This window comes from Dreissena polymorpha, chromosome 6, assembly GCF_020536995.1.
Source record: "Dreissena polymorpha isolate Duluth1 chromosome 6, UMN_Dpol_1.0, whole genome shotgun sequence".
NCBI lineage: Eukaryota > Metazoa > Mollusca > Bivalvia > Myida > Dreissenidae > Dreissena > Dreissena polymorpha.
In genome coordinates this window covers 20,547,866-20,561,301 of record NC_068360.1, presented here as the reverse complement: position 1 = coordinate 20,561,301, position 13,436 = coordinate 20,547,866, and the positions used below count along the sequence as shown (strand labels likewise).

The following is a 13,436-nucleotide window of genomic DNA, read 5'->3' as shown; positions in this document are numbered from 1 at the left end:
TCATTATAGCAGTGTATTATAAACAATATAAAGACTTTTTCAAACTTTTTATATTGCAAAGCCGTGTTTTGGTTATCTTAGTTCGATACTTTTATTTCCGTCTGATTGTAAAAATAAAAAAATCAGTCTGTACACTTTCTAGCTAAAGAAACTTCAGCGTACAGTTTATATAGTATTTACAGACCTGTATGCTGAAGCAAACCCCATATCGAAGTCAACCAGAGTCGTAACATATTTATGTCATGCTATAAATCAAAGGCAGTTCATTTTCTTGGATACATTTCTACATATATTGGTGAATGAATATTAATTCTGCATGATGGCGGGGCATATTTTTAGGTTCAAATGTTTCAAATGCATCTTACAATAGATGAAAATAACTCTCATCAGCCTGAAATTCACAATTTTGATGCCATTGTTGCTTTGTCACATGATGAGTTTTCATTTGGATACTAACGGATCGACCTTGACATATTTTGCTGAAATTGTAAACATTACTTTCGTTTTCTGAAATCTATTATTTGTGATTAACAACTTAAGTCTGGTGGATAAAAAGACTGATTTCAAAGTAAATCAGGTAATTTTAAATAATTTTTACTTTGAGTTTGTATTTACACTACAATTTGTTTACATAAAAACAAGCAAGAATAATTTAAAATACTGGGAAATGTAATTCTGAATTTGAAAACACTTGAGCACATGGTATGTTACTAAAAATAGAAATAACGTCATATGACCGTGAAATCTCGGGAGATTCGCATTAAAAAATGTCTGTTGCATCGCTGTTTTTCTTGATATGTTAGAGCAGAAAAGATAAATGTTAAATGTTTATGATAGTATTTTGTGAAAGAATATAACAGTTAAATGTAAAAAATGTTAATCTTTCCGATCAAGTGGTTGATTTGGGCCAATAACTGCAATTAAAAGCTGTTTTGGCTCAGTCTTTGTTAACTGTCAACTGTTCGGGAATTTCTGGCTGACTTTCCTAATGGGGTTTGTCCATAACTTTAAAGTCGCACCAGTCAAAAATCATAAAAAGCAACATTTTAAGTTATGGTAGCCAGAATTATACACTTTCCAACCGAATGTTGAAAATGTGGCATACTCGCGGTAATAATAAGAAATATCAATGCGCAGGAGAATGTCCATATTTTAGCTTGATTGGTCAGCAAATAGTACTGACAATATAATCGCGTGTCAACATTCGGTTTTGTAAAACTTATTTACAGCTTTAATACAAACTAATTTTTGTACTCCTCGACCCGATTGGTTGTCCACGAACAACTTAATTGAAAAAAAAATCAGTTGCCGAGACAAGCAAATGTACGACTCAGGCAACTCGGACATTTGATTTCGCCACCCCTGTAAACTGTTGATTAAAAGCAATCATGCACGTGCATATATATAATGCCAACATAATTTAAAAAATAAGAGATAAAAAAGTGCTTTCTTGTAATAAATAAAAGCATTGTTTGAATTTTTTGTTTATTGAATAGTATTTCCACAAAAAAATAAAAACAAAAATTTAACCTACAGACAGTAACTGAAAAAACATCAGAAGAAATGAGCCCAATGGCAGAGCTCCAGATAAGGTTTTGTGAAATTCTTAACGTTATTACCAGATTTTCCGTCGAGTCGCGTTTTTTTTAGCTTTTCCGACTGTTTCTGCAACTGAACATACAACATCATATAAGATCTTTTCTATAATGTCTTTCTTAACATTCAACTTCGGCTCACTTTGAGTACAATATGTTAAAAGCATGTTTTTGCACGCTTTGCAGTTTTTTAGGACGCTCTCTGGGCGCCGCCATTGGTTTTTGACAGATAGACTGTACACTCCGCTTTTATTGGAAAAAATGAGCTTTGTTAAACAAACCCGATAACCATTTTATATAAGCACCGAAAAGATCTTTAATACGCGAAAAGAACTCAATAAAAATCAATACGACCGATGTTAAAATAATATTCGTAACTTGATTTTGTAATTCTTAATGGTACGACAAGATTTTAAAATAAATACATAACGGACTTGAAAATAATTCGTAATTACGAAAATACGACCCTTATCTGGAGCTCTGCCCAATAGTGTTCAAAGATAAAATGTTAGGTTCTTAGGTACCAATTTATATTGAAAGTCATTTAATGAATGAAATCCATTGTTCAACCTCAACCCGCTTGACAAATCAATGTAACATGCAGCTGGTAGCAACATTTATTGCGAAATAGCAATGTTTTGTGTCTATAGACTACTGAGTATAGTGTGTGTTGAACTTGAAGTTTTTATGAAGTCTGTTAGTTTGGCTGTATTATAAAATATTTGAGTGAAATGCATAACATATTTTTATTTAAAAAAATCACACAATAATTCTGATTTTTAAGTATTTAAATAATAAACAGAGTGTATATTGAAATTGAAAAGCACCTGCCTGACATAAAAGTTATTTCCGTCGGCCATGTTTCAACAACTTTTGCTACCTGGGTGAGGAAGTAATTATCGATCGTTGATTGGTCCATTTTAGTACGCACCAACTTAACACGCCGCTTCACACTGGATTAACAAAAAATATTCAAAAACCAATGATAATCTATCGACTATTTCCGCAATCCCCCTGAAGAAATATTTATCTCTTAAATCATCTGCTGTTCCTGAGTGATTCTTAACCATAGCGGATAACACCGGAAACGAAAGTGCGTTTACGGCTTTTACGCAAAACCGAGTTTTGGATATTCTGGATGAATATGTCAACAAAACCACAATACTTTTCTTCATGGAACTTTGTGTTTATTTTGCTAATAGTATATGCCGAAATTCGATACGAAAGTAACCGATTTCATCTGAACGAATGATAAAAAATGAACAACATCTATCCCATGGTCATGAAAAAGGACAATAATGTTGCCTTTTTGTAACTGGAGAGTTAACAAATGCACTTCTTTTTATGTAGAATATTGTGATAATCATTCATAAAAACACGAAAATCGTTGAAATAAAGGGTAACTTCAAAAACGTGAGCAATCGTATTTTAAAAAAGGTCGCATATTGATATCATAGGCATTGGATTGTAGACTCAACCATAAAATACTGACACTGGATAAAGTCTTGAAACACGGCACTGGATAATATACGAAAAAATCAATGCATGTGAAGATAAATACGTGTTGTGCCAACACAACATGCATATCGTGTGTGCAAACGTTAATTATCGTACATGAGTTGCCGATTTGCATGTAACTTCGCCTCATTTTTTTGTTGATATATAAAATGACTAATGCCAACAAAAACAAGCAAAATGAAACGTCAAATTTGATGATACAACAACTTGTGCGGCATGTAACTTAATTGTCATTCAGCATGGTGTTTTAAAATTAACTTTCCATAAATGACCACCAGGCGGCGACGATGTGTATCGTCTAACTACTAAGAAATAATGTCTAAATTCAAGATTCAAATACAACAAAAATCGATTCTTACTGGTACGGTACTAGGACTGCTGGGTGATACATGACGCGATGAGTTCTTTTACGACTGTAAAAAGTTATCAATATATCCTTTGAAGTTATGAAGTACATTATGAAGGAGAATGCCAAAACTAGTGCTTGAAGCAACACGCTGCCACATAGTTCCTAAGATATATTACTAAGGATAGTATTAATTTATGTTTGTTTCGTATCAACTTCAATATCATGTCTACCTAAATAGATAATCAAACAGACACCATATGTTAACGTAAATCTAGACGAGAAAAACGCACCAAGCAATTTACCATTGCTCGTTTCACTAATTAGTCATGTATCGGGTTAAATGCAGCACATTTATGTTTGTATAATATCATGTAAATAACTATCTAACGGCCATATACGTCAATTGCATGCATCATGTTACGTCGTTATCTTTGGGCATGTGATTTTGCACACGTTCCCGACGGATATTTCACACGTTTCAATTGAGTGTTCCAATTTATATAAATACATTCGATAGCAGTAGAAAAGTCAGTTATACGCACACAGCCGGACATAACGATAAAATATTTTGTTGTTGTCACGGGGCGGACGTTATGCCGCCGCATAAAGCTTGTTGTTCAGATTTTTTTTACCGACATCGGAAACGTTGTGTTAGATCTAAATAAGCAAAAATAAAACGCAATAAAAGCTGAAATGGACTCGTGTACTTTATTGTGTATTACAACGACTATGTTACAAAGCAAACAACAACACTATCAACATAGCTCGATTCTGGTCGTGAACTCTTATTAGCGCTCATACAGTAATGGTATTTGGTAACATTCAACTAAAAAGTGTACTGTATCGTTTGGAACACTCAATTGAAACGTGTGCAATATCCATCGGGAACGTGTGCAAAATCACATGCCAAAAGATAACGACGTAACATGATGCATGCAACTGACGTATATGGGCATTGTACCTTCAAGCACTAGTTTTGGCATTCCCCTTCAGAATGTACTTCATAACTTCAAAGGATATATTGATAACTTTTTACAGTCGTAAAAGAATTATCGTGTCAGGAATCACCCAGCAGTCCTAGTACCGTGCAAGTAAATTGCATACACATGAATAATTCCTTACCAATTCTTTAACTTGATTTCGTCCGCCATTGTGATTTCCAGAAAAAAAATCTGGCGCCTATAGTGTGTATTTGCTGATGTTGTAGAGAAAGAGCGAGGTTCCAGGATAAACAATTGGTAAGAAATGGTTCATGTGTGTGCAATTTACAACACATTTTGTTGATTACCCAATAGAGTGAGTGAAACAATAGTTACAGGGATTTATCACATCGTCTGTGGAGGTTTTGTTGAAACTGAAAGAAGATAGAGAAAGAGCGAGGTTCCCGGCCTGAGGGCGCATTCCAATAAGCGAGCGGGGTGACAGCGATTAAATTATGGGTTATGAAGCACTTTCGATGCTTTAGAATATCGCGAGTGCCATACCTTGTCAATATATAGTATATAGTCGAACTATCTTTTTTAAGAAGACGTTTTGTCGGAAGATTTGTATTGATTTAGTATGTGTATGCATTATAATAAACAACGGGTTATTAAAACTAAATAAATAAATATATAAATAAATTAAACATTGCCATCGAGCGCTTATGATCATGAATTATAAAATTATTTAATGTCAATAAAACGCATATGACTACAAGAATGTTGCAATGCCACTATTAGAAACCGGGTCTTAACAATATACATGTACATATAATGTAAAATCCTGGGGCTCATAGCAGAAATATTCATCAACAAGTAATTTATGTGTCGCAGAAAATCAAGATTTTGTTGTTAGACCGAAATACATAGATATCTAAAACTGAAAGGCCATGAAGTAACGAGCGCCCAAGACTTCTCCCATAATTTGTCGATAGTGCAATTCAATAAAATGATTAGTAAACAATAATATTAATTGATCAGAAATTGTTTAAAATATAATTATGATATCACAATGCATAATCACATTATTTAAGTAACTTCTTCAATAATTGCATCCAAACTGATTTTATTTCAAAATGAATTTCATTATGACCCATGCTTTGGATAAAAGCCACCTTTTTTAAGGTCACTTTTGCAAGTTAAAGTGGATAATTGCAGGGTATAGTACTACCATTTAGGCTGCCATTTTATAAATATAAATATAAACATTTAAGAGAATGTATATTAACAAAGAGACACAAGTGTTAAGGCGTCGTTTTGAAAATAAAAACCTGTATTACCTGTTGATATACTTCTTGAAAGTTGACCATCTATAGTAAACTATAATAAATGAACTTTATATATAAAATTATGATATATTAGAACATTCTCGTATACTAGTATATTGTGTGTTACGCAGATTTCGCCATAGCACCATAATTGTATACTAGTAGCAAAATTAGCACACAGATACCAGATCAAAACTAATTAAATTTTATTTTGTCTTTCTTATGTTTAAATGATGGCTGTGGTGATAATTTATTGTTGATGTTTGCGTCCTTACTTTTAAAGGGATCTTTTCACGGTTTGGTAAATTGACAAAATTGAAAAAAGTGTTTCAGATTCGCAAATTTTCGTTTTAGTTATGATATTTGTGAGGAAACAGTATTACTGAACATTTACCATAGTCTTATATAGCCATTAAATGTATCTTTTGACGATTTGAAAACCTAAAAATTATAAAGCGTTGCAACGCGAAACGATTGAATAATTTGGAGAGTTCTGTTGTTGTCGTTGAAATTCACGAAACTACGAAGTTTGCTTATAAAACGTATAAAATACCTAGCACATGTACACTCGGCGGAATAGCCGAGAGGGCTAATGCGTTTTAATCCAGCCTAACTCCACGACTCCGAGGGTCACTGGTTCGAGCCCTGGTACCGGCTACTTTTTTTCCTTTTTTTAAATTTTATTCTTGATTTTTCACTGGAGCTTTTCAGATCCAATGTTTTCATTTATTATTATAAAGCATTTAATGACTAACTTCAAAATACGCCAAAATCTGTGAAAAGGCCCCTTTAACACCCATCATGAAATTATATATATAATATTCTTTCACCAATACAATTATATATCTCACTTAAAACTATACAATAAAACTGCTTTTAAATATGTCTTGTTATCATGTGAATGATCGAATGAACAACAAGAAATATCTTTAAAAAAAGATATACGGCGTTGATTGTGGTCGATGTTTATGAACGATCAAAAGTTATCTCTATGAGATAAAAAGTAGCGGATGCCTTTTTTCTGCGCAGTTCTTAGCTACATCATAAGCAAATCAATTACGGGGTGCTGCGCCAGATTTCGTGGCTTATTTTGCTTTATGTGATATTATTACTCAGATATCTATACAGTCCACTCTCGTTATCTCGAAGTCGGCGGGAACAACAAAAAATATCGAGATAACGAGAGTTCGAGATATCCGATTAGGCGTTTTCAAAGAAAAAATGAGACGAAAATTTACCTTGTTTTTAACAACTTAATACCTGCTAAGTTATCTAACTAAAGCCGTCACCGTGTGGCATAATACTCTCTTCCTGATATATACGCGTTTTACGAGGCACGAATAATTTTTCTATTTAAATGCTTAAAATGACGTTTTAAGTATAACAGAATTGCATGAACACATGCAGTTATAATTTTTCTAAACTGTCGAGTAAACGACGGTGTATATACGCAAAAATATAACTCAATGCATTTTGGAATGTTGTTTGTAAAAACAATTAGTCTTTCGGCCTTTCGGCAGGCTGTGTATTAATTGCAGTTAATTGATGTTCAAGTGACACTTAAAGTGACAGGCCTTAATCAAGATTTAATTGCTAACGACATTACACACGTGTGATCATTGATGTAATTAACGGATCGATTTTCTACCGCACAGTATCGGGAGCAGCCGGGCGAAGCGGGACGGTGAAGTATCAAAGAAAAAGTTTCTCACTTTTTGCCGACACTGGGAAAGTTATTCGCACTTCGAGATAAACCACAGTAAATACATGTTAAATCGGGACTCGGGACAAAAATTTATATCGACATATCGAATTATTCGACATAACGAAAATCGAGATAAGCGATGTTTATTTATATAGATAAAGAAGGAAAAAAAATGGGACATTGAGCTTACTTCGACATATCGAGAATATCGAGATATCCGATGTCGAGATAACGAGAGTGGACTGTATTTACAGAATAGAAAAACACAAGAAACATGAAAATAAACGAGTGCATATAGGTCAGCCGGCAATACTCGAATCTTATTTAATTGCATAATTATAGTATAGTGAATTATTGTGCTCATAAATAAACTGGTCTAAATGGATAAATATTTCTAATTAATTTTATCAAAATTGGTCCTTATCATGCAAATGTTGAAACCATATTAAAAATCGATGATTGACATACCACAATAATATCGCCGAATATCTTTATTTAGTATCTTTCTGATCAAAACAGACTTCAAGTGCACAAAGTTTACGAGACGGCGTTTATATAAAGATTTCTGCAACTGACCGCAAACTGACCTTGATACCTTGCGGATTGGAATGCAATGCATTACAGTCACTACGTTATTGTCAGTAAGACCGGTGTAACACTTCGCAACCCCTTCTGCGAACTCCGGTGATGAACTGTATATAAACTCTGACTTTCACAAATGGCCGCGAATTGACCCGAAACCTCGCGAGTTGAAATGCAATGCAAGTAAGTACTAAATATGACAACATAGCCTTTAGTATAAACGCTTTTGCGCTGGTAATTCTCTGAAAATAAAAGGTGAACGCACAAACTGTATTTATGTCGAAAATTGATTGTAAAACTGTTCTATCTATTGAGCCTTTTCATTAGAGATAAAATTGTTTCATGCAGTAAAACAGTGTTACAAAGACGCGGATATGTTTCCAATGTTCTGGTGTTATACTCAAATCAGCCAATGGAATAAATGAAGTGTATTCATTCGTACCTAGCCGCGGGAAATTTTATTTGAGTATTATTGGACACTTACAAAGGTCAAGTCAGGGTGAAAAGCTGGCTTAATACAGCTTACGCCGAAAAAAAAGAGGACAATCTCTACTGCAGCGTTGTCCGTAGAGAATCGCTCAGAACCAGTTGAATAGCATAAGTTTCTTTCAAACGTTTAGTGTCGATGTCGGTATTACTTACACCTTTGTAGTGTAGTTGTCTCCCCTAACCCGGATATGGCGGAAAATACAAAACGTAAAGTGACTTCACTCACAACCGCAATTGTGCATAATCCATTTTATTTTGACATATTTAAGGTTGTGTTTACAAATGTTCAAATATTTTAAGCACTTGCAATGTTTCAAATTCGGAACACAAACATTGTTGTTGATGACAAGGTTGACCAAAGTAAACTAGCGAATTTCGGACTGTTTGCATTTTCGGATGCTCTTACCCTAGACAGCCGTTTTGATTATTCCAAAGATCTATAAATACACAACACATGGAAACATCCATTCAGATCAATAGAAATAATCGGAAATTCTCGCCGCGAATACAAGATCTGCATCTCATGACATCAATCGAGCAGTCGCTGATCTCTCTCTCTGTTAGTGTTATCTGGCGATAACATTTGTTATGGCAGCGTGTCCGCCCGCTTTATCCCAATGAACAAAATTTCCTGATTTCACACAATAGAACTGAAAACAAGTGAAACATAAAAATGTTCCAATATTTATAGTAGCGTCAATACATTAAAAGTGATTTAAAAATAAAACACTAAATTTGAAAAAATGTATTCCTCTGAACCAAATTTAAGCAACAATACCTAATAATAGTATTTAAGGCCAAGTTAGCTTTTTTACAAGTACACCTTTCAATACAGGCACCTTAAACTTAATTTTTTTTTTTTTAAAGGGATCTTTTCACGCTTTGGTAAATTGACAAAATTGAAAAAAGTTGTTTCAGATTCGCACATTTTCGTTTTAGTTGTGATATTTGTAAGGAAACAGTAATACTGAACATTTACCATGGTCTAATATAGCCATTATATGCATCTTTTGACGATTTTAAAACCTAAAAATTATAAAGCGTTGCAACGCGAAACGATTGAATAAATTGGAGAGTTCTGTTTTTGTCGTTAAATTTTGTGAAACTACGAAGATTGCTTATATAAGGTATAAAATACATTAAGTATGTGTACTCGGCGGAATAGCTCAGTAGGCTAAAGCGTTTTTACTTCAGGACTCTGGCAGAACTCCAGGGGTCACTGGTTCGAAACCTGCTCCGGGCAATGTTCTTTTCCTTTTATTAATTTTATTCTTGATTTTTTACTGGAGCTTTTACGATCCAATGTTTACATTTATCAATATAAAGCATTTAATGAATAAGTTAAAAAATGCCAAAATCTGTGAAAAGGCCCCTTTAAAATAATGAATACAGTATAAGTTCAAAGGCATAATAGGTGATATCAAAATCTATAGTTTATAGCAGGGTTGGCACCAATCGACCGCCCCCGGTTTTAACCGGCGGTTTTTACCGGTTAAAACCGCCCCGGTCAATACTCCCGAAGTGGTCATTACTGGTCAATACTGGTCGATTGAACTTTACCCCCAATTTTAATTTATATTCCATGCCTAATTAAACAATATTGATAGTATAAATTTAACAGACATGTTGCCAATAATGTCTTAAGCTATTAATACCCACTATTTTATACCTGTTCATGCAATTTGTAGGCCAATCTCTCAAAATTTTGCAAATAAGTCAAAGTTGGTCAATTGAATTTTCTGGTTGATTGAAGTTTTTTTCAATTCTAATGAATTATGATGCTCAGATAATTCTGTGCTTGATTCAACAAGAACCTGTCAATTACTGTGTTCTGTATGAGGTGTTCCACATACCCCACTGTCCCCACAGTCTTCTAACAGTCTTCTCACCTATACAGGTTGGGGCACCCAAAACTGATAATAGGGCCTTAAATGGCACCTTTTTGACACAATCCTTACTTGTCATGTATTCTTGCATTGATTTCTTTAAATACTTTTTAAACAAAATAGTGAAAAAAAACTTTATTTTTTATTAATATAAGAATATAAAAACATAATAAGAAATCATTATTAAAAGAAAAAAAATAATTGAATAATAAAGAAGAGTAGACCCACAATTGGAAAACATTATTTGTTGGCAAAATCAAGAACTTTGATTGTTTATTCAATTGAATACCAATTGAACTTTTTAATATGAAAGGGGAAAAAAACCTCTTAATACAGAAAGGAAACAAGTTAGAAGTAACTATTAAATTAATAGCAAGTACAATGTAATGTTCTTTTGTGTGAGTGATATGAAATAGCCAAAGGGCAGATTTGCTTAATCGTCAATATCAGAGACGTAACACTGCATGCATTTTATTACCAACTAAGAGGCCAGATTTATAACCCAAGAATACACAAGAGTTCTGTTTGTCCATCTGCTTATCAAATAGATATATCAATAGATAAGTGAAATGCTATGGTACCTACAATAGTAATAATAATTTAGTAACAGATGTGATACACTGAGATAAAGATATTGCCTTAGTCCTCATGTATTTGAGGCTGTTTCCATAAATAATAAAGAAGTAACTTTTTACAGCTTTAAATATTTTTATACAATAAATAACTCAGAAAAAAGTTTATCAATTACAGAATAATTATTGATTTAATACAAAATGGCTCCTTTGTAATGTTTAAATGCTACAATTTTCAATTGACCAGTAATGACCAGTATTGACCGGTTTTAACCGGGTATTGACCGCCGGACCGGTCAATACTCAATTGACCGGTCAATATGCCAACCCTGGTTTATAGCTTTGTGCTTAATACAGTATAAGTATAAAGGCATAATAGGTGATATCAAAATCTATAGTCTAAAGCTTTGTGCTGTTAACTTAAATATTTTTGCAGGTATTAAATAACGATACTTTGAGAGATTCAATGCATGCCAAGTATATTAGCCTTAATACAAGTATATATCTGCCTTTGCCTAAACTGTATTGTTTCTTTTTATTAAATACTTCTGATTTTCATATCATATCTACTTTTACTTTGTACTTCCTACAGTCAATTCCCGACTATTACAGGAAAGCCAGCTATTATAGGCAGATATTGACACTGTCGAGTTCATTTCCTGGGAAGAAACAGTACTAATGAGAAAGCTCCCCGAATATGGAGCGTTCCCACGAACTCCCGCTCACTAGGCGGACACCTTATCCACTAAACCACCGCAAATAATTTTAAAAGTAATATTAAAATTTACCAAAACATTTTGATTTTAATGTGAATATTGTCTCAAGATATTCATAATATTTCAGGCTGATGCAGATTTTCTTATTGAAAAGTGCATACCGTATTTCTTCGATTGTAAGACGGGTTTTTTTCCGGATTTTTTAAGGCATAAAGTTGGGGGGTCGTCTTATAAGAGCATCTGAAGAAAAAACTTAGTTTTTTTGTACCAATATTTGTGAAGTGATAACCGTATTTCTGATGACGAAAAGAAACTACTTTCTTTTAGATTCATGATTTGACGCTTATTTCCTTATGTGATTATATATTATAAATGATATGTCTGTTTGGAATACTCGCGTTTTTATTATGGAATGAAAATTAAAAGTTCATTTATTAATTTGTTCCATTATATTAATAAGAATGCATTGATTAAAATAATTACATTCAAAACAATGTATTACCGGTAATTATGGACCAAATCGGCAGAGTTGCAATCACACATGTTAATCCCTTTTGTCTAAACACCGCAGACAGCAGTCTACACAATAGGTCAGTAGACGTGCTATGCGTGTTTTCATAACGCCCAACACTTAATCCAGTTCTGTCCAGATGTTCTCTTGAATCAGTATACAGTACAATTAATGTTTCAATAATTACTCAACTAATAGACGGTAATGATAAGGATATGGTGTGTTTGATTTGAAATTAATTTAGAAGAAATATCAAATTGTTCGCGATATATTGTGTTAAATATACCAAAGAAACATTTAACCGAAATCAACAGAATTCAATGTTCTCTGTGCTACACAGTTTGTATAAAAAGATCAATACACGCACTCTTTCCAATTGTGTATACCTTGTACATTGTCGCATAATTTTTGCGCACTTTTGTCGGGAAATATACATGATGACTATATTGGAAGCATTTGTAAACGTTGTGTTAACATTAAAAAATCGAAAGTGTGTTTCGGATTACAAATTATTATTGTCATTTAGGAATTTAACGGAACATTTATACTTGTGGTATATTTGTTATGAATAAAATATAAATTTGTTACAACGCTTTACGTGTCGAAAAAAATGTTTGCATAATAGTATGCATAAAAAGCATGATTTCCAGGAGGATAACACCTATTGACTATCATCAGTCTCTTACGAAACTTGCCATGATTTTATCGCGGTGAAGTACACTGTACAGACCGATAAAACAAAGCCATAAAACTGCAATAAACCCCAGGGATTATTGATTGATAATAACATGTTGCCACCTAGGGGTGGGCCGTAAAACACGCGTTGTGTAAACCTTTACGGGTATTTCGACTAATGTCATTAGTAATGAAATTTTACAGATTTTCGTCCTTAAAAATTGCCCTGTCTTATTAGCGAGGCCAAGCAAAATACAGCTGATCTGGGACCGAAAGTTGGGGTCTCGTCTTATAGTCAATCCATCTTACAATCGAAAAAATACGGTATCTACCTTTGCCTCAAACTGTATTGTTTCTTTACAAATACTTCTGATTTACGTATCATTATTTTAAAGGTAATATAAAAATGTACAGGGCTACAGAAACTTTTTGATTTTAACGTGAATAGTCTGGGAGATATTCATTGCAAATCTTTGTAATATTTCAGGCCAATGCAGATTTTCTTATCGAAAAGAACATATTTGCCTTTGCCTAAACTGTATTGTTTCTTTATGAAAATCTTCTGATTTGATTTAAGTATTATTTTAAAG

General features: G+C 33.4%; 2 protein-coding genes across 4 annotated transcripts in view; one reads left to right on the top strand and one right to left on the bottom strand.

Moving 5' to 3' along the window:
* The window catches only part of LOC127835106 (uncharacterized), a 144,821-nt gene that overhangs the window by 99,420 nt on the left and 31,965 nt on the right, over positions 1-13,436 (bottom strand). The gene's annotated exons all lie outside the window — the stretch shown is intronic.
* LOC127835110 (protein MIS12 homolog) overlaps positions 1-13,436 on the top strand; it is a 162,502-nt gene that overhangs the window by 128,950 nt on the left and 20,116 nt on the right. Inside the window, exon 1 of one of the 2 annotated variants that reach the window (XM_052361425.1) lies at positions 8,657-8,693. The exons of the other annotated variant lie outside the window; for it this stretch is intronic. Coding sequence (XP_052217385.1) covers positions 8,675-8,693 — 19 coding nt within the window. The 5' untranslated portion in view covers positions 8,657-8,674. Of the gene's footprint in view, positions 1-8,656; positions 8,694-13,436 lie in introns of those variants that run through there. 2 annotated transcript variants of the gene reach the window in all.